The 21,761-nt window shown below is 46.8% G+C and overlaps 2 protein-coding genes and 1 pseudogene across 2 annotated transcripts; 2 read left to right on the top strand and 1 right to left on the bottom strand.

The window, feature by feature from the left end:
* LOC123120936 (uncharacterized) overlaps positions 1-11,761 on the top strand; it is a 30,072-nt pseudogene extending 18,311 nt beyond the window's left edge.
* Positions 1,007-4,377, top strand: LOC543124 (COBRA-like protein 3). The gene is made up of 6 exons (XM_044543231.1): positions 1,007-1,371; positions 1,961-2,040; positions 2,268-2,724; positions 3,158-3,317; positions 3,406-3,686; positions 3,771-4,377. Exons 1-6 carry the CDS (start codon positions 1,272-1,274, stop codon positions 4,064-4,066), a joined length of 1,374 nt encoding a protein of 457 aa, XP_044399166.1. The 5' UTR covers positions 1,007-1,271; the 3' UTR covers positions 4,067-4,377.
* LOC123122867 (cytochrome b5) lies at positions 6,168-7,723 on the bottom strand. The gene is made up of 3 exons (XM_044543232.1): positions 7,434-7,723; positions 6,857-6,923; positions 6,168-6,764 (listed from the first exon to the last, which is right to left on the bottom strand). The coding sequence occupies exons 1-3, from the start codon at positions 7,518-7,520 to the stop codon at positions 6,511-6,513; spliced, it is 408 nt and encodes a 135-aa protein (XP_044399167.1). The 5' UTR covers positions 7,521-7,723; the 3' UTR covers positions 6,168-6,510.
* Positions 11,762-21,761: the final 10,000 nt, after the last annotated feature.

Genomic DNA, 21,761 nt, shown 5'->3' with positions numbered 1-21,761 from the left:
GGGGAGGTTGCATGGCCCTAGCTGTGTCGGTAATTCGCAGGGACATGCACGTCCGGGGCATGCATGCATGTGCCCACCCATTTTGCTTCAAGATTGATGCACTAGTTTGTGTCGTTAGCCCTTAATCGTTGCACCAGGGTCAATGCATGACAGCTTTTGCCAGAGTTGCATGTATCATCCACCCCACCTTCCATGCTTTTTCATCTTATCTCAAATTTTGAATCTATTGCATCTTTTAAACCAAAAGTCCAAATTAAGTTTTGTTTGCGTATTCATTGCAATGAGCACTTTCGAACAAGATCAATTTTGAATGCATTTAGATACCTTTTTAAATTTTTACCAAGCTTCGAATATATAAAATTTGATAGTTGTAATATTAAGTTTTACAAAGTTTCACCAAGTTTTATCAAATTTCGTTTGCTTTTACGGGTTTACAGTTTAGGGCTTAAGGGTTAAGTTTTAGTACTCCCTCCGTTCCTAAATATTTGTCTTTCTAAAGATTTCAATAAGTGACTATATACGGAGCAAAATGAGTGAATCTATACTCTAAAATATGTCTATATACATCCGTATGTGATAGTCTATTTGAAATCTCTAAAAAGACAATTATTTAGGAACGGAGGGAGAAATATTTTGACACCAAGCTTTGTCAGATTTAGCAAAGTTTGCTGATGCAGAAGTGAGCATGGCTAGTAGTGCTTTTGTTTCAAACATGTGCTATGTTTTGGCATCCGACTTTGTCAGATTTAGCAAAGTTTTGCTCATGCAGAATGATCTCCGGAACAGACATCCAAACACCCCACTCCCGAGCGCCATGGCCGGGGCAGAGGTCGCAGTCCCTGTCCCAGCTCCCGACGAGTGACATCCATCGCCCAATAGGGAACAGCTGTACGAGCGGAGGGCATTTCCGTCCGAACCACCTCGGAGGTTGGGCCGTCACATCCGCGGGAGAGAAAAAAAAAGGGAGCCCCCTCCCCGCGATATAATTCCCACCGAGGCGCGCAAGGAAGCGTCCGTGAGGGAGCAGACTCGCAGACGGAGCGCGTCTCGTCTCGTCGCTGTAAAAACTGGGGAGACGGCCGCGGCCGCACATGCTTTAAGTCCCACTCCCTCCTCCTCCACCACCACCTGCTCAGTCGCCTCAGATCTCCAGCTCCCCCCTTCATCGGCGGGCGCGGCCGCATTCCTCGCCGTACAGAGCGGAGCGGGGATCGGTGGGTGGGTAGGTGCGGCTGCGGGAGAGTGTCGGTGGAGGAGTAGCGGGGCAGGAAATGGCGCCGGTTGGTGGCGTCGCCGGGAGCTCCAGATCCGCGGCCTGCTGCGCCGTGCTGCTCGCGGCGGTGCTCTTCTTCTCCGCACCGGCCACCACAGGTTCGGCTAGCTCCCCTCCTTCCCGCCCGCCCGGTCCTCCTCTCTCTCCTTCTCGTGCCTCGTCGTCGTGCCGGGAGCCGGCGACTCGGTATACGGATCCCGATCGCCGCGGAGCATCGCTGAGATCAAGGCGGTCGCACGGTTCTGCTCTGCGCGCGGGTCAAATGCCCATTCCAGTTTAGTTAGTGCTGTCGGTGTCGGTGGCTTCTAATTTTGATCCCACCGGGTTAATTCTGTCCGTTCATTTCGAGCTTGTCCGCATTCTGAAGCCAAATTAGGAAGCTATCCATATCTGTGGGACGAGCGATCTGTCAAGCTTCCCCGCTGCCATTCTGCTGATTCTTGTTCACACTTGCTCGTGTCGAGCTCTGTGGCGATAGATCTGTCCAGGAGGGAAGCGAATCAGTAAAAAACATGTCGACCAATTGTTTTGCTGCTAGAAAGTATCCAGCGGATAGATCCTGCAAACTGCAATTATGGTGTACTCCGTAACATAGAGTGCATCTAGCATGTCGATTGAACTTCTTTCTTTAGTTTGTTTCCATATGAGTATCTGATCTATGCACCCTTTGTTTGTTTGTTCACGCAGAGGCTTATGATTCGCTGGATCCAAATGGCAACATCACCATAAAATGGGATATTATTTCGTGGACTCCTGATGGTTATGTTGTAAGTAGCACCTCTTCACATCAACAGCTCTGTCTTCCATCTCAACCTATTAGCCTATTATATATTAGCTCATGATTTGACCTTGACAAGTAGCATGGCTAATAGTTGGTCACAAACTTTGCCACAAACAATATAGTAGCCACCAAGTGCAATTACCAGCAGATTTTGGATATCCGGTCACCTCTACTTGGATCATGATCTTTTTTTCCCAAACTTGTCATGTGCAGGCAACAGTCACAATGTTTAACTACCAGCAGTTCCGACACATACCTGCACCTGGGTGGCAGCTGGGGTGGTCGTGGGCAAAGAAAGAGGTCATCTGGTCGATGGTGGGGGCTCAGGCTACTGAGCAGGGTGATTGCTCCAAATTCAAGAGTGCCCCTCCCCATTGCTGCAAGAGAGATCCAACGATTGTCGATCTTCTTCCGGGCACCCCATTCAACCAGCAAATTGCTAATTGTTGCAAGGCAGGAGTTATAAAGACATTTAACCAGGACCCAGGAAATGCAGCATCCTCCTTCCAGATTAGTGTAGGTCTTGCTGGGACTACCAATAAGACGGTTAAGATGCCGAAAAACTTCACCCTTAGGGCCCCAGGTCCAGGGTACACATGTGGGCGTGCTCTTGTTGGCAGGCCTACCAAGTATTACTCGTCAGACGGGCGCAGGGTAACCCAAGCTCTCAGTAAGTTGCCCACTCATTGCTCTTCACTGCTTGCTCTATATTGCTTTAATACTTTGCGCAAATGCATTAGCAAGTTACACTAATTGAGCTAAACACATCTTAGTACCACTTTTGTATGTTTGTGCTCCTTAATTGTGAATGAATTTTATGTTATAATATGTGTAGGATTAGTGAAAGATTGAAAGGATTGAAACGGGAAGTGATTCATTTTCGAGAGGAGATGAGTTCATCACCTAGGATTGATGTTAGCTGATATTTATTTTAAAGTAAACCACCGCTAAGCCTGATAATATCTTAACTAGTTTTGTTCACTTGCAAATAATGCATGTCAAATGCAGGAAACATCAGATTGGTTGCATATAGTTTTTATGCTTTATTGCTTTTAATGTTCTTTATTTAGTGGGTATTAACCAAAGAAATTCACTATTGGCAGTGTCGTGGAATGTAACCTGCACATACTCCCAATTCCTTGCTCAGAAGACTCCAACCTGCTGTGTATCTCTCTCATCGTTTTATAATGACACTATTGTGAACTGCCCAACGTGCTCTTGCGGCTGCCAAAACAACATTACTCGTCCAGGAAGCTGTGTAAAGTGAGTTAATAATCATTACTGTTTACTATGCTTCCTATTAAGTTTCCAACTTTCTGCAAATTCCTTACTAATCCTATCCATTTTACAGTGACAATTCGCCTTATTTGCAATCTGCCATCAATGGCCCTGGCAAATTAACCGGCCAGCCTCTTGTCCAATGTACTTCCCACATGTGCCCGATAAGAATCCATTGGCATGTGAAGCTCAACTACAAGGACTACTGGAGAGTGAAAGTCACCATCACAAACTTCAACTACCGCATGAATTATACAGACTGGAACATGGTTGCCCAGCATCCTAACTTCGATAATATCACAAAGCTGTTCAGCTTCAACTATAAGCCACTTACCCCATATGGAGGCCGCATAAGTAAGTCACCTTGTGAACTATTTTAATTAGTTTCTGACTTAGAGATGTGCCTCCTATCTGACGTGTTTATCCCTCCCATTTCAGATGACACCGCAATGTTCTGGGGAATGAAGTTCTACAATGATTTGCTCAATCAAGCTGGTCCGCTTGGAAACGCGCAGTCAGAACTACTCATGCGGAAGGACTCAGAGACTTTCACCTTCCAAAAAGGATGGGCGTTTCCACGGCGTGTGTACTTCAATGGTGATAACTGTGTCATGCCGTCTCCCGATGACTATCCATGGTTGCCTAGTGCAAGCCCTCTGACAAAACAACCATGGACGCTCCCACTATTGGTGTTCTGGACTGCGTTGGCTACTTTGCTGGCTTATTACGTATGATGAAACGAGACCAAGAGATTCAGCGAGCTTCAAGGCGCTGTCATGTTCCACGAGGTGCGCGGCAACAGGTCATTTGTTCATTCAATTCCACTGTTGCATAGAAGACGCGGGTGCCGTGCTGAGGAAAGCTGATAAGTGTGTGTGTTTTGTAAGTTAAAAAGGGCTGAAAATGTGTTTCTTGTTTTGGTATATACTGGCCATGAAACTTTGGTGAACTTAGTTACTCGAATTTAGGTAATTATGGTTGCACCTTCTGTATTTTATAGCAGACGCAGACATTTTAATTGAATCATATGACTGCCTTTCTTGTAGTGATTGTATGGGTTACATAATAATGTTTTGTACAATTTGTTAAACCGAGAGATGCTGTTGGTTGAGATAACAATCTAGCATTGTTTTTCCTGGCCCCCCTTATGTTTGAAGCAAGTGCTAGAAATAACACAAATCAAAAGAAGCACGCGACAGTACTCAGGCTAGGCTGAACAGAGACGTGCCTAAGATCACAAAACTACTACTTACAATGTACAGCAAAAAAGGCATGATCCATGAAAGAGTTCTCTGTCGGCTCTTTTCAGGATTCTTACTAGGGCATGCTACTACATCGTTTCTCATCCCTTGCATAAGATCATATCGGTATCCATCTATGAAAGATCTCTATTGCAGCGAAACTCCCCCTAGTCTGTCCCTTTTTGATATAGAAAGTTCCAGCAAAAAAGGCATGAAAGAGTTCTTCTCTATCTGCACATTGTATGAACTTGGAAAATTGCAATCATGAAGCAGTAAATGGGCGTGCTTGCTACTTACCAGGTTGCCTTCCTGATCATTATGTTTAACGGGTTGCTTCTGAATTCAAAGAGGTAAGCTGCTAGTATGCTGCGCCGTTTTGCCCCCAAATAGCACCATTTTGACGGCAACAAGATATGCCCGTCTACCTTTCATTCTTCTGAAAGAAAATGGTATGCTCATCAGCAGTTAGTTTGGAGAACAGACTGACGGCGCTAAATGAATTTTCTGTTTTAGATCAGGCCGTTTGTACACATCTGACTGCGTTTACCCATATTTCATTCAAGTAGTGGAACTGGGAAGCAGATCTCCTCGATGATCTAGAAAACATCTTCCATGAATAATCATCAGACAACATTACTGATCAAACAAGAGGAACTAGAATCATTCAGAGCAAAGAAACCGAAACATAACAACGTTACTACAAATTACAGAACACGTCAGGATATATAGCAGCATAAGAAATCCTGGAAACAATTTACCTTTTGAAGGACGCTGTTTCCAAGCCCTCAGAAACATATTCATCTGCAGCGAAGCATGACCAGCCATTGTTGAAGGGGGAGCCATGCTATTGCTTCGGCTTGGAAGTTTCATGGTGTTGCCTCTGCCGAGTCCCAGAGATCAGAGGACATATGCTGCCTATGGCCTGGCATATATACCCATGAGGAGTCAAAGATGCAGTGCAGTGGAAGGATCAGAGAGATGGTTCACCCGTAGCTGTTGGTTTGTTGGCTGGTTGCAGTTGCAAGCAAGCCCCAGGTTGAGAAGATCAGCACCACCTTCCACATGCTGGTTTTTGCTCCGCCTTCAAGCAACGCCATCCATTCCAAGTGAGACCTCTGCACAATACTATCAGGTAAGGTGTACATTTCCAGGTTACTAAGCAGTAAAAAAAAAATGGACAGACCAAGTGCTAGAAGCTCTGACACCAGGTGAGGTCTGGGAAAAGATTATACGAGGCAAGCCTTACTCTGCACAATGCAATGCATAGAGACTGCGTCAAACCCAGGTCCTAGGTTACTAAGCACAACAGTAGCACATGATAAAATTTCTTCAACTCAGAAATATCAAGAGAGGGGGCGTCAAAAGCTACCTGCTATCTGTCTGAAGTCTACTGCCCAACTATCTACACCATGTGAGGTGACACAAGGGGAAGAAAAACGAATAGGAAAATATATGGACGAAATGCTTGCACGGGAAGCTTTCAACAAATGTCGACTCAAAAGGAGGGGCCAACAAATTCCAGTTTGCATCTTGAAAGTTACGAAAGAACAAGTTACACAAAAGTCTTCAGGGTTATTCAGGAGCAAGTGAGAGATTGAAAAATCACAATATTCAGATATAGCAGTACTGTGGCGCATCCCACGAAAACAAGAAATATAGAAGCAGTAATGGCATGGAAGAAATCTGTGCCAGCAGCTGCCTCAAGGTGTAAGAGGGTTTACATCACACACATGGTTCAGGTCTTGAAATGAATCCATCCATAGAATGACATATTGATAAAATAGTACCACCAATTTTGTGGACAAATATTTGACTCAAGTACCTAAGGGCTCAATGTCTTCCCCTTTGGACAGAAGTACATAATCTCTCCATCCATAACCAGCTATAAATGTGTTGGTTACCCCAAAATGGTTCTTCAATCAACCTATAACCAGTCATCACTTCCTTCGTGCATACAATATGGCAACCACGGCTGATATCCCGACTGCTGCTACCGGAATGGCCCAGTACTGCACAGCGTAAGCCGCCAGCTTGCTGGCGAAGTCCTTGTCCTGCTCTTTCCTGAAAACCTCCATCTCAGGCATGTCAGGTGTTTCGTCCAAGTCCAATTCCCCAATGAAGTAATCCTTCATTAACTCCTTGGCATCCTTGCTGTGGCCCGCATCTTCAAATTCCTCGGTGCCATCCATACCTTCAAACGTATTATCATACATGAGCAGACAGCCTAAGAGAAAATAAAATGCGTTGAAAAAGAACATGAAAACAGGAGGAGAGAAGCAGTACCAGTCACGGCAAGCAGAACATCAGCACCCCCAGGATGGTCATCCAAATACGCGGTCACATCATAAATCTGCATTGTATTCATCAACAGGACATGAGCTCGCCACACAATCAGAGTAGGGGAACATATTGCCAAGTAGTATTGTAATGCCTATCTACTCTCTGCTGACACAAATTCTATTTGTTCCAAAGCCCTCAACAGAGGCATCTGCCGTGGTTGCTTTCAACAGAGGAAAGCAACCTCCACAAATAAGATACCCCAGCACAACTGTCCCACGACCATGAGGATTAAACCTTGCATTGCCACCACCCAGTATTGGTGCCTAGACTAGCAGGCCACGCCACTCGCAGAGACGTTCGGTCTCGATTCCTGCAGCCTTCTCACTAACAAAGCGAGCGCGGGATCTCCCAGGCATTCGGTCGAACAGGCTACGGGCGGGGGTCGAAGCCCAACTAGCAACGACGAAGCGCGTCCATACACCTTACCTACCTACCAACCTACCTACCGATGTTACGGGCACTATTGCTGAAGCCAGATCGGCAGCGAGGGGTACGAGGGGGGCGCTAGCGGCGGCGCTACCTTGCCGTCGACGACGATCCAGCAGTCCTCGGGGGTGTTGTGGAGGGCGGCCTCCTTCATGCTGTACAGCTTCGTCAGCGTCGGCATCCCGCTCTCGCTTTCCCAGTCCGATCGGCGGGGGGCGAGGGCGGGGGCGAGGGAATACTGCTGTACAGAGTGGGTGAATCTGCCCCGGCTTGCAGAGGAAGAAGGAGGGTGGGTATCTGGATTCTGGACCAGGTATCTGTTCTTCAATCTGCCGCCGCTTGCCTTGCAGAGAAAGAAGAACTGCCTTGGGTGGGGATTTCGGGGAGTTGGGGGTTGGGTTTAGGCCTCGTGGGCCTAGGATAATGGGTCGTCACAGCCCGCCAGCAACCCCGCCAAATTGATGGCCCATATCCCGCAGAGGTAGTTTTTTTTTGTCTGATGGGCAGGAACAGAGGGATGTTTGCTAGAAAAAAAAAGAACAGATTGGTGTTCAATCGTACATACAATAAAAAACACATTCCCCCGTTCCTAAATATAAGTCGTTTTAAAGATTCCACTATGGACTACATAAAATGCGAAATGTATGAATCTACGCTCTAAAATATATTTATATACATCCACATGTAGTCCATGATGGAGTCTTTAAAAAGACTTATAATTAGAAACGGAGGAGTATAAATCTTGATTGATATGATTAAAAGAGGAAATGACCATGGTACAAAGTACAATATTTTCTTGTCATATCACAAGCAAAAGTGTATATTTAAGAGTAAAATGTACGGAACCACCATAATTATATCAACAGTGTGTATTTAAGAGGAGCCGCTCGCGCAGCCCCCACCATGTTGGGTCACCTCCGCATCGCTAGGCCACCAACGCCTCCTCCCTCCTCTCCCAATCGTGCGCCGTGAGTAGGAGACGAACGACGCGTGCAAGCGCGCCCGCCCGATCCTGCGACGGCAACCCTAGCGCTGCCGCTCACTCTGCGTCGAGGACCTCCGCCATAGGCACGCGTCGCACACACGTCTTGAAACATTCGCAAAGCGCCCCCTAGATCTGCGTGTTTTCACAACCCCTTTCAGTGGTATCTCTATCGTCGACCACAAGATAGTCTTGGTACCATCGACCCAGTGGTGGATAGAGACTGAGGTTTGTCAGGGTGACGATATCCAAAATATCTTATATTTGTTTTTTTTAAAGGAGGAAGACCCCCGGCCTCTGCATCTGGACGCTGCATGCAACCATTTTATTAATTATTCATAAAGACCTTATAAAGTAATAATCAATAAGTCTGAAGCCATGATCTTGGCAACATTTGCCACTACTCCTATCCACTTGAGAAGGGGTGCCGATTGTCCGATCCGAAACTAAACAGACATCACACTAAGGTCTAACATCTAAAACCGGGGGCCCAACCAAGCCATTGCCCGATGTGAGACACACACTGGTCCGACGCACTCTCAGATGTAGCCGCCGTCGTCTTCCACCGATCCATCTCCAGAACAGGTACTGACACATCGACATTGTCAGGCATGCCATCGATGCCACCACGGCACCAGACAACGCCACCTCTCTACGCGCGTTCATCATCATACATCCATCGCCGAGACCCTGCCGTGCCACACCAGCGAGACTCCGCATCGTCGATGCGTGACATGAGACGCCACTCCAGCGCAAAAACTGTCCATTGGTCCCTCAAGCCAATGCACACCTCCAATTATTGTGAATGGAGGGAGTATAATTTTTCTGCCAGCTAAATATATACTACCTTCTCTTTCACTTTCATAATCTTCTTCCAACAAGGGGAATCATTGAATCTAGGTTTAACTGTTAATGATGGGATTCTTGCCTCCGGTGCCAAATCACTAGGCTCCAAGCAATAATCTGCATTCAGTTAGACGCACGTAGCGTCGAGAACCTAGTGTTTGATCCCCAACAGGCTGAGAGTACAATCACTCTTCTAAATCTTAACCCCTCAACCAGTGACCCTGCCTATTCTCATTGGACGAATTTGCGGTGTTTTTCTTATCACGTGACCTCTTGATTGCCGAGTTTTAGCGGTCATGATTCCTTCACCGTCCGCACATCCCTTCAAGCAATGAAGTTTGTAGTACTTGGTACGTACGTCCATACTCCAGTAAGTAGTACTAACTTTTAACATTTTATTAAGTAGATGGTACAGAGTTTGCCCTCAGCTTTGATCTGCACCAGCGCTGTGCCCCGCCCAGAGGCAATTCCGATGCACCGCTTGCCATTACTGAGACCTGCCACAGTGCCACGTTTCGAGCACCCGAGCCGACGAGCGCGGTACGGCGGAGGCCACGGCATGGCTAAAAAATCGGGTAGCGCGGCAAGGACGCACGGACGGGCGCAAACCAGGCCGAGCTGCTGCATGCCGCTGCAGCGGCGTCGGTGGGGACTGGAGATGGGAAAGAAAGCAACAGTGAAGGTGACCGGCGCCGGACGGACTGACTGATGGATGGAGAAATCCGGCCGGACGGTTCGATGGAGACGGCCATGATGACGACGATGAATGGGGTGGAGCCGTTGCCCGCTGCAGAAATGGGCACGCGAGGCCGGCCGCGCCGAGGCCCGACATGTCGCTCCCTGCACGGCGAATACGCCTCCTCGCCTTTTCTGGCGTCTACTTTTTTCTTTCTTTCTGCGAGACCCTACAGCGTCTTCTCTGAAGTTTCCTTTCCTTTCCGGTAGGCAATGCGTGCGTCCTCTTCGCTGTTGATCTGGTGGGCTATCTCTCGCTTTTTTTATTTTATCAAATCCATTCCTTCTTCCTGCCGTCGATTAGGGCAACTCGACGCATGACCCCGAATGGTCCGGCCGTGTCTGAGGGTAAACGGACAGAAAACATGGCCCAATGCGCGGGAGCAAACGGATCAACGTTCGTTTTCGGTCCGCTTTCGACCCATTCCCGGCCCAACTTTGGGCCTCGTTTGCGTCGAAACAAACACGCACGGACAGGCGGGACGTGTGCCCTTGTCCTCCCCTGGCCAGCCCATCTGTGGCACAGACGCCTCTCTTCCCTTTCACTGCCCTCCCTCCGCCCTCTGCTCCCTGCCATCGCCGTCGACACCCCCGTTCCCGGCCGCGTCAACTTCCACCAAGGCCGTCCCTACCACGACCACGCCATGCCACTGTCCCACGCCCGCATTCCGGAAAGCTTTTTGCCGGTGTTCGTGCTTCCTTGTTGCCGGTGGGAGAAAAGCTACGGCTGCCGGCGTCGCTCCTCAACCCCAACAACTTCCGGCAGGCGCTGTATTGCCGCAGGGCGCCGACGACCATCACCGACCCGAACCTTGCTTTTGCTGCCTGCAAGGGGAGCTCGACGTGCTCTTTCTGGCCGCGTCTCCACCACGACCGCAAGGTGTTCGACGCTTTGCTCATAAGGTACAATGTATAGCGGGGATGAGTATTTCTTTCACAACTTCATTTGCTCATCGGATGATGAAGAGCTTGTGTGGCTGCATTGGTCCTCCATGACCACATTAGTAGGAAGCGGCCTCGGTTCAAGGGATCAATCTCCGTCCATGCTCCGGCCTTGAACCGCAATTGGGAGAAAGGCCACACCCTTCTCTATGCCGATTACTTTGAGAATGCCGCACTCTTCAAACCACATCAATTCCGTCGCCGATTCCGAATGAGGAGACATGTGTTCAATCGTATTCGGGAGGGAGTGGTAGCATATGATCCATAGTTTGAGTGCAAAGAGGATGCCCTTGGCAAGCTTGGCTTCTCTTCTTACCAGAAATGCACTGCGGCTATCCGCATGCTTGCATATGGAATTTCTGGTGATCTTGTGGATGAGTATGTTCGTAGGAGTGAGTCCACATGTCTCCTCTCAATATATAGTTTCTGCAAGGCCGTGGTGGTAGTGTTCGGCCCTGAGTACCTGAAAGACCCAACTCTCACTGATACAGAGAGGTTGTCGGCGATCAATGCCGATAGGGCTTTCCAGGCATGCTTGGTAGTATAGATTGCTTGCTTGGCAGGGGCAGTACAAGGGGCATGTTAAAGGTGCCACTGTCATACTTGAGGCGGTGGCTTCACAAGATCTATAGATATGGCATTCTTTGTTTGGCATGGTTGGTTCTCACAATGATATCAACGTGCTTCAACATTCTCCAGTTTTTGCAAGGCTTGCAGAAGGCCACTCCCCAGAGGTGAACTTTGAGATCAATGTCCACCATTACAACAAGGGATATTACCTAGCTGATGGTATCTATCCTCAGTGGTCAACTCTTGTGAAGACCATACCCAATCCGCAAGGAGAGAAGAGACAGAGGTTTGCCCAAATGCACGGGAGTGCTACGAAGGATGTGGAGCATGCTTTTGATGTGCTTTAATCTCGATGGGGTATCGTTCGAAACCCTGCATTGACATGGAGCACTCAGAAGCTTTGGGAGGTGATGACTGCTTGTGTGATCATGCACGACATGATCATGCAGGGTCATGCAGGATGAGTGTGGTGATAGCATCTATGACCAAGGGTTTGATTTTTAGGGTGAAAATGTTGAGCCTGAGCATCCTGCAACCTTCCAACAGTTTCTCCAATTCCATCGTGACATGCGTGATTGGCAAACTCATGTGCAGCTCCAGGATGACTTGGTTGAGCACATGTGGACTCACATTGGCATCTAGTAGATCTATCTGTTTAATCTCTTTTCATGCAAACAAATTTCGATTGGGTTGTAAGATTATTTCGGATGTGGAACTTTTTTCCTATGTTTGATTTGAATTATTTGCTACGCTATGCTTGATTTTAGTATAAATGGCCTCCGGGCGGACGAGATGCAGCTGAAGATGCGGCCGCACGTTGGGCGCACGCCCGGCGTATCCACAAATCCGGGCAGACACGGCCTCATTGCCACCGCCAAACAGATGATAAGCGGACAAAACGGACGTCCGTTTGGGGTCTCGCATTGGAGTTGCCCTTAGACACCATCATTTCTTCTTGTTTCTATGAAGGAATATGAGAGCAATTACACCGGACTTAGCAAATCCGCCACCCTAAATATTAAATGTCCGGATGTGTTTGTTTTGAGCCTCTATTTGTCCATGTATGTGGCTATACTATTCATTGTCTCCCTTATATATTCGGTCACTTGTATGTGATTGGTGAAGATGAAGAGATAGAGAAAAATAAATAAATAAGAGAAAAGATGATCTGGGATGAGTTGCGTCCTACGTGCGGACTGACCCAGGCGTGCCTGTGAGGCCTCATATCCTCTCTATAGTTGGTGTCAATATGAGGGTTTATGGACATAATGTATAGGTAAAATATGAGGGGTTTGGTTAGGACACATTTTCTCATCTTTCTTTTGTGTGTTCACTAATCAGGCACGTTAACGGATGTTAGAGGAGGATTTAAGAAAACCGACTGTAGATGCTATGAGTGTAACAAAAATAAAGTGCTGCTACAAGCTTAGCTACATTATCGTGCACTAACGTCACACTGTAATCTGTCTTAAAGTGACTATTATAAACTCTTAAAATATATTTGTGGTCAATCCAAAACATTATTGTTCACATCTGACCCCTTCCTTATTCAGCATTACAGTCATTACATTTGTTGGGTGCCACAAAAGGAATTCTTGTGTCAAGCTGGTGGGATTATATTTGTTTCTTTCTCTGCAGTAATTTAGGATGATTGATCTCCTTTGAAAACGTATTGATTTCTTTAGATGATTGACCTCATACTCTTCATGTTAATTATTAATTAATTATTTTTTATTCGATCCAGTGTTTGGCTCAGGTTCCTATTGCTCCTCCCGCCACTAGTGCAGAGTCGTATGATATAAAACCTGCTCTATTAAATCTTGTTATGAAAAAACAATTTGCTAGAAATCCTAATGAAGATGTGATACGTCTCCAACATATCTATAATTTTTGATTGTTCCATGCTATTATAGTATCTGTTTTGGATGTTTTATATGCATTATTATGCCATTTTATATTATTTTTGGGACTAAACTATTAACCTAGAGCCCAGTGCCAGTTCCTGTTTTTTCCTTGTTTTTGAGTTTCGCAGAAAAGGAATACCAAACGGAGTCCAAACGGAATGAAACCTTCGCGATGATTTTTCTTGGACCAGAAGACAACCAGGAGACTTGGAGATGAAGTCGGAGGAGCCACGAGGCGGCCACTTGGATGGAGGGCATGCCCAGGGGGGTAGGGCGTGCCCCCACCCTTGTGGCCCCCCCGTGACCCTCCTGACCTAATTCTTTCGCCTATATATTCCCAAATATCCCAAACCACCAGAGGCATGCACGAAAACACTTTTCCACCGCCGCAACCTTCTGTACCCGTGAGATCCCATCTAGGGACCTTTTCTGGCACCCTGCCGGAGGGGGATTCGATCAAGGAGGGCTTCTACATCAACTCTATTGCCCTTCCGATGAAGCGTGAGTAGTTTACCACAGACCTACGGGTCCATAGCTAGTAGCTAGATGGCTTCTTCTCTCTCTGGAGGCCTCTGCTGGTACTCTACCGGGGGGGGGGGAACCATTGGGGACGCAATCTTCATCGACCTTGCTGCCTCCATGATGATGTGTGAGTAGTTCCCACAAAATCTATGGTTCCATAGCAGTAGCTATCTCTCTCTCTCTCTCTCTCTCTCTCTCTCTCTGATCTTCAACACAATGATCTCTTCAGAGATCTATTTGGTGTAAACCTTTTGCGGTGCATTTGTTTGGATCCGATGAATTCTGGGTTTATGATCATATTATTCATTGAAATTTTCAGAGTCTATTTTGCGATTCATATATGTGTAATTTTATAGGCTTGTATTTCTCTCTGGTCTATACGTCTTCTTTGGCCAAGTAGATTGATTTATCTTTAGTAGGAGTGGTGCTTGGTAGTAGGTTCAATCTCGCGGTGTCCTTACTTTGTGACAGAGGAGTTGCAAGGCACATATTTTATTGTTGCTACTAAGGATGACACGAGAAACATATTAATTGGTTTTACTTTGTCTACGTTATGTCATCTTCCTTAAAACGTTACTCTATTTTTCATGAACTTAATACTTTGAGATGCATGCTAGATGGCGGTCTTGGAGTGGAGTAGCAGTAGTAGATGCAGATGGATTTCGGTCTACTTGTTGCGGTTGTAATGCCTAAATAATGATCATGCCATGAAGAATCATAATCATGACTATGCGCTATTCTATCAATTGCCCAATAGTAATTTATTTATCCACCGTTGATATGCTTATGAGAGAGATGCCTCTAGTGAACCTATGCCCCCTAGGTCCATTTTCTATATTTACTCAAACCCTAAATTTGCTCACTGATTTTATTTTGTTTTTATTTAATTTTATATATCTACCACTATCAGATTTTATCCTTGCAATTGGCGAGAACAAGGGAATTGACAACCCTCTTGCCTTCGTTGGGTGCAAGCATTTGCTTTGTGTGTGTGTGTGTGTGTGTGGAGGTACCACTTATCTTGTTTGTGTGGCATCTCCTATTGGTTCAACAAACCTTGGTTCTTAACTGAGCGAAATATATATTATCTGCTACTATACTACATCACCCTTTGTCGGGGATATACCACGCGGTATGACCCGGCCGGAAGTATGACCCGGCCGGACTTGGCGGTTCACAGAGACCCGGCGAGTATTTGGTGACTTCCTGATAGCCCCAACGGCGGGTCAGATGGATGACAAGGCCCAAGGCCCAGAAGGCCGGTTCATGTGATGGTGGGCCGGCTTAAGAAGAAAGGGATGATGAATATTTCCTTTAGGAGGAAGCAAGACCCGGACTTGTATTCAACTTGTAAGAAAAGATAGACTAGTCCTAGTCCTACTAGGACTCCACATGTAACCCGCCCCTCTAACTTATATAAGGAGGGGCATGTCTCCCCAAGAGGGAGGAGAACAAGAAACAATCTTTAGGGCTAGACACAAAGAGCCGGCTTACCGGCGATTCACTCATGATCATAATGAGACCTAGCCTCAAACAACATGTAGGGTTATTACCGGATGATGTTTCCCGGGGCCCGAAGCTGTCTAAACCCTTGTATTGTGCGTTGATCCGCCCTGCGTCTCTCGATTCCGCTCAACCCCTCTCAAGCTACTACATAGATGCGCTGGCCTCATGACTAAGTCCTCACCCTAGGACATCTGCCGTGACAATTCCACGACAGTTGGCGCCCACCGTGGGGCTAGCGCACGGTGGTGTTGAGTTCTTGGAGGGATCTCTCTCAGGGATCGAGAATTTCATAAGTGTCCGGTTGAAGCAAGAGCCGGTTTGAAAGATCTGCATCAACTTCAAGTTCATCCGTCCAGATTTATAATCGATGGAGTTTTTTGATATGCGAGGCTGAAGAAGGGCCAAGACCAGGAACGGCGCCAGTTATGATTGAAAAATTAACAACCACAATACGGATTCGCCGACGCCGAGCCGCAGTTTATCGGTCCGAGTTCATGGTTTGGAAGATTAAAATTTCAAGGAAAGTATGGTTGTGCTGATTGCACTGTCGCTGCTGCAAGTTGAGAACGTGTCCGCAATCTATCAGATGCAATGATCAAGTCGCCGAAACCATGGTTTCCTATTGCAGCACGTTTTCACCAGCGCGCCGAAACCCGAGGTGTTTTGTCCTTACTGCTAGTACTACTTCCGAATCGTATCCATCAACCGTACCGACTACTACTACTACAAAAGACCAACAGGGTCTGTACTATTGACGGAAAAGCAAAATCCAATCACTCTGGGTACTAGTGATTGTAGATGCTACAGCAGGTGGCCCAATGCACACATCGTCCGGAGTTGGACCTATTTAAAAACTACTTACGAGCGATGATTCGAGACCTACGAGACTCACAGCAGTATCTTAAACCGCCGGCGACCCTCGCACGTCCTGAGCCGCCATGGCTCCCCTTGCCGCGGCCTCTATTTAAACCACCGCCGTCCGCGGTCGTGCGTCGAGCTGCCGGCGACCGTCGTCGCCCCCGCACAAGTCTGCGTCGCCCTGGAGCCGCCTTGCTTACGCCATGGCCGCGGCCTCGCTCCAAGTTACCACATGTCTGCTCCGAGACGGCCCGGCGCCCCGCCTCACTTCACGGGCTCTCCGGTCGGCTGCCGCCTTGCTCTGTCCGCGTAGACGGCGACCCGTGCCGCCGCACCTTGGATTCGCCTCCTCCGTCGCCGTAAGTCGCCGCGGCCAAAGGACCCCGCCTCGTCGCTACCTCGCGCGGCTACGGCCGCGTCCTGCTCCTGAGCCACCTTTGCCAGGGGCCTCCTCGGCAGCGTCCGCGCCGAGTTACCGGCCTTGCTGCCATCTCCGCCGTGGTAGACCGCGCAGAGGGGGGCCACTGTAAACCGCCAGCTAAAAATCATCTGTCGTCTGGACGAATCAGGTGCTATTTATCTTATTTATTTTTAAGCACATATTATTTCATCCGAACAAAATTACTTTGCCCTGCAGTATTTTATATGCAGGAGAATTATTCATTACAAAGTGGTATTACGCCACGGTGATGGAGGCGTTGAAGGAAATATGCCCTAGAGGCAATAATAAAGTATTATATATTTCCTTATATCATGATAAATGTTTATTATTCATGCTAGAATTGTATTAACCGGAAACATAATACATGTGTGAATACATAGACAAACAGAGTGTCACTAGTATGCCTCTGCTTGACTAGCTCGTTAATCAAAGATGGTTATGTTTCCTAGCCATAGACATGAGTTGTCATTTGATTAACGGGATCACCTCATTAGGAGAATGACGTGATTGACATGACCCATTACGTTAGCTTAGCACCCGATCGTTTAGTATGTTGCTATTGCTTTCTTCATGACTGATACATGTTCCTATGACTATGAGATTATGCAACTCCCATTTACCGGAGGAACACTTTGTGTGCTACCAAACGTCACAACGTAACTGGGTGATTATAAAGGTGCTCTACAGGTGTCTCCAAAGGTACTTGTTGGGTTGGCGTATCTCGAGATTAGGATTTGTCACTCCGATTGTCGGAGAGGTATCTCAGGGCCTACTCGGTAATGCACATCACTATAAGCCTTGCAAGCATTGTGACTAATGAGTTAGTTGCGGGATGATGTATTACGGAACGAGTAAAGAGACTTGCCGGTAACGAGATTGAACTAGGTATCGAGATACCGACGATCGAATCTCGGGCAAGTAACATACCGATGACAAAGGGAACAACGTATGTTGTTATGCGGTCTGACCGATAAAGATCTTCGTAGAATATGTAGGAGCCAATATGGGCATCCAGGTCCCGCTATTGGTTATTGACCGGAGAGGTGTCTTGGTCATGTCTACATAGTTCTCGAACCCAAAGGGTCCGCACGCTTAAAGTTACGATGACAGTTTTATTATGAGTTTATATGTTTTGATGTACCGAAGGTTGTTCGGAGTCCCGGATGTGATCACGGACATGACGAGGAGTCTCGAAATGGTCGAGATGTAAAGATTGATATATTGGACGACTATATTCGGACACCGGAAGTGTTCCGGAGAAGTTTCGGATTAAACCGGAGTGCCGGAGGGTTACCGGAACCCCCCGGGGAAGTATTGGGCCTTAGTGGGCCTTGAGGGGAGAGAGAGGGCAGCAGCCAGGAGGTGGTGCGCCCCCTCCCAGGAGGAGTCCTAGTTGGACTAGGAGAGGGGGGCGCAGCCCCCTTTCCCTCTCCCTCTCCCTCTCTTTCCTTCCCCCCTTCTTTTCCTAGTAGGACTAGGAAAGGGGAGTCCTACTCCTACTAGGAGGAGGACTCCCCCCCTCTCCTTGGCGCGCCCATAGGCAGCCGGCCTCCCCCTTGCTCCTTTATATACGGGGGCAGGGGGGCACCTCTAAACACACTTGATATACGATATTTTAGCCGTGTGCGGTGCCCCCCTCCACCAGATTACACCTCGATAATACCGTCGCGGAGCTTAGGCGAAGCCCTGCGTCGGTGGAACATCATCATCGTCACCACGCCGTCGTGCTGACGAAACTCTCCCTCAACACTCGGCTGGATCGGAGTTCGAGGGACGTCATCGAGCTGAACGTGTGTAGAACTTCGGAGGTGCCGTGCGTTCGGTACTTGATCGGTCGGATCGTGAAGACGTACGACTACATCAACTGCGTTGTGATAACGCTTCCGCTGTCGGTCTACGAGGGTACGTGGACAACACTCTCCCCTCTCGTTGCTATGCATCACCATGATCTTGCGTGTGCGTAGGAATTTTGTTGAAATTACTACGTTCCCCAACAGTGGCATCCGAGCCAGGTTTTATGCGTTGATGCTATGCACGAGTAGAACAGAAGTGAGTTGTGGGCGATATAAGTCATACTGCTTACCAGCATGTCATACTTTGGTTCAGCGGTATTGTGAGATGAAGCGGCCCGGACCGACATTACGCGTACGCTTACGCGAGACTGGTTTCACCGTTCGGAGCACTCGTTGCTTAAAGGTGACTGGCGGGTGTCTGTCTCTCTCACTTTAGTTGAACCGAGTGTGGCTACGCCCGGTCCTTGCGAAGGTTAAAACAACACCAACTTGACAAACTATCGTTGTGGTTTTGATGCGTAGGTAAGAACGGTTCTTGCTAAGCCCGTAGCAGCCACGTAAAATATGCAACAACAAAGTAGAGGTCGTCTAACTTGTTTTTGCAGGGCATGTTGTGATGTGATATGGTCAAGACATGATGTGATATAATGTGTTGTATGAGATGATCATGTTTTGTAACCGAGTTATCGGCAACTGGCAGGAGCCATATGGTTGTCGCTTTATTGTATGAGATGCAATCGCCATGTAATAGTTTTACTTTATCACTAAGCGGTAGCGATAGTCGTAAAAGCAATAAGTTGGCGAGACGACAACGATACTACGATGGAGATCAAGGTGTCGAGCCGGTGACGATGGTGATCATGATGGTGCTTCGGAGATGGAGATCACAAGCACGGTGCTTCGGAGATGGAGATCACAAGCACAAGATGATGATGGCCATATCATATCACTTATATTGATAGCATGTGATGTTAATCCTTTATGCATCTTATCTTGCTTTGATTGACGGTAGCATTATAAGATGATCTCTCACTAAAATTTCAAGATAAAAGTGTTCTCCCTGAGTATGCACCGTTGCAAAAGTTCTTCGTGCTGAGACACCACGTGTTAATCGGGTGTGATAGGCTCTACGTTCAAATACAACGGGTGCAAAACAGTTGCACACGCGGAATACTCAGGTTAAACTTGACGAGCCTAGCATATGTACAGATATGGCCTCGGAACACAGAGACCGAAAGGTCGAGCGTGAATCATATAGTAGATATGATCAACATAGTGATGTTCACCATTGAAACTACTCCATCTCACGTGTTAATCGGACATGGTTTAGTTGCTTTGGATCACGTAATCTCTTAGATGATTAGAGAGATGTCTATCTAAGTGGGAGTTCTTAAGTAATATGATTAATTGAACTTAAATTTATCATGAACTTAGTACCTGATAGTATCTTGCTTGTCTATGTTAATTGTAGATATATGGCCCGTGCTGTTGTGCCGTTGAATTTTAATGCGTTCCTTGAGAAAGCTAAGTTGAAAGATGATGGTAGCAATTACACGGACTGGGTCCGTAACTTGAGGATTATCCTCATTGCTGCACAGAAGAATTACGTCCTGGAAGCACCGCTAGGTGCCAGGCCTCCTGCAAGAGCTACGCCAGAAGTTATGACCGTCTGGCAAAGCAAAGCTGATGACTACTCAATAGTTCAGTGTGCCATGCTTTACGGCTTAGAACCGGGACTTCAACGACGTTTTGAACGTCATGGAGCATATGAGATGTTCCAGGAGTTGAAGTTAATATTTCAAGCAAATGCCCGGATTGAGAGATATGAAGTCTCCAATAAGTTCTACAGCTGCAAGATGGAAGAGAATAGTTCTGTCAGTGAGCATATACTCAGAATGTCTGGGTATAATAATCACTTAATTCAACTGGGAGTTCAACTTCCGGATGATTGCGTCATTGACAGAATTCTTCAATCACTGCCACCAAGCTACAAGAGCTTCGTGATGAACTATAACATGCAAGGGATGAATAAGACGATTCCCGAGCTCTTCGCAATGCTAAAGGTAGCGGAGGTAGAAATCAAAAAGGAGCATCAAGTGTTGATGGTCAGTAAAACCACTAGTTTCAAGAAAAAGGGCAAAGGGAAGAAGAAAGGGAACTTCAAGAAGAATAGCAAGCAAGTTGCTGTTCAGGAGAAGAAATCCAAGTCTGGACCTAAGCCTGAAACTGAGTGCTTCTACTGTAAGCAGACTGGCCACTGGAAGCGGAACTGCCCCAAGTATTTGGCGGATAAGAAGGATGGCAAGGTTAACAAATGTATATGTGATATACATGTTATTGATGTGTACCTTACTAATACTCGCAGTAGCACCTGGGTATTTGATACTGGTTCTGTTGCTAATATTTGCAACTCGAAACAGGGGCTACGGATTAAGCGAAGTTTGGCTAAGGACGAGGTGACGATGCGCGTGGGAAATGGTTCCAAAGTCGATGTGATCGCCGTCGGCACGCTACCTCTACATCTACCTTCGGGATTAGTTTTAGACCTAAATAATTGTTATTTGGTGCCAGCGTTGAGCATGAACATTATATCTGGATCTTGTTTAATGCGAGACGGTTATTCATTTAAATCAGAGAATAAAGGTTGTTCTATTTATATGAATAATATCTTTTATGGTCATGCACCCTTGAAGAGTGGTCTATTTTTAATGAATCTCGATAGTAGTGATACACATATTCATAATGTTGAAGCCAAAAGATGCAGAGTTAATAATGAGAGTGCAACTTATTTGTGGCACTGCCGTTTGGGTCATATTGGTGTAAAGCGCATGAAGAAACTCCATACTGATGGAATTTTGGAATCACTTGATTTTGAATCACTTGGTACTTGCGAACCGTGCCTTATGGGCAAGATGACAAAAACACCGTTCTCCGGAACTATGGAGAGAGCAACAGATTTGTTGGAAATCATACATACAGATGTATGTGGTCCGATGAATATTGAAGCTCGTGGCGGATATCGTTATTTTCTCACCTTCACAGATGATTTGAGCAGATATGGGTATATCTACTTAATGAAACATAAGTCTGAAACATTTGAAAAGTTCAAAGAATTTCAGAGTGAAGTTGAAAATCATCGTAACAAGAAAATAAAATTCCTACGATCTGATCGTGGAGGGGAATATTTGAGTTACGAGTTTGGTCTACATTTGAAACAATGCGGAATAGTTTCGCAACTCACGCCACCCGGAACACCACAGCGTAATGGTGTGTCTGAACGTCATAATCGTACTTTATTAGATATGGTGCGAACTATGATGTC

Source organism: Triticum aestivum, chromosome 5D (genome assembly GCF_018294505.1).
Source record: "Triticum aestivum cultivar Chinese Spring chromosome 5D, IWGSC CS RefSeq v2.1, whole genome shotgun sequence".
In the NCBI taxonomy this organism is placed as follows: domain Eukaryota; kingdom Viridiplantae; phylum Streptophyta; class Magnoliopsida; order Poales; family Poaceae; genus Triticum; species Triticum aestivum.
Note: the sequence above shows the minus strand (reverse complement) of the source record. Positions and strands in the feature narration are given on the sequence as shown.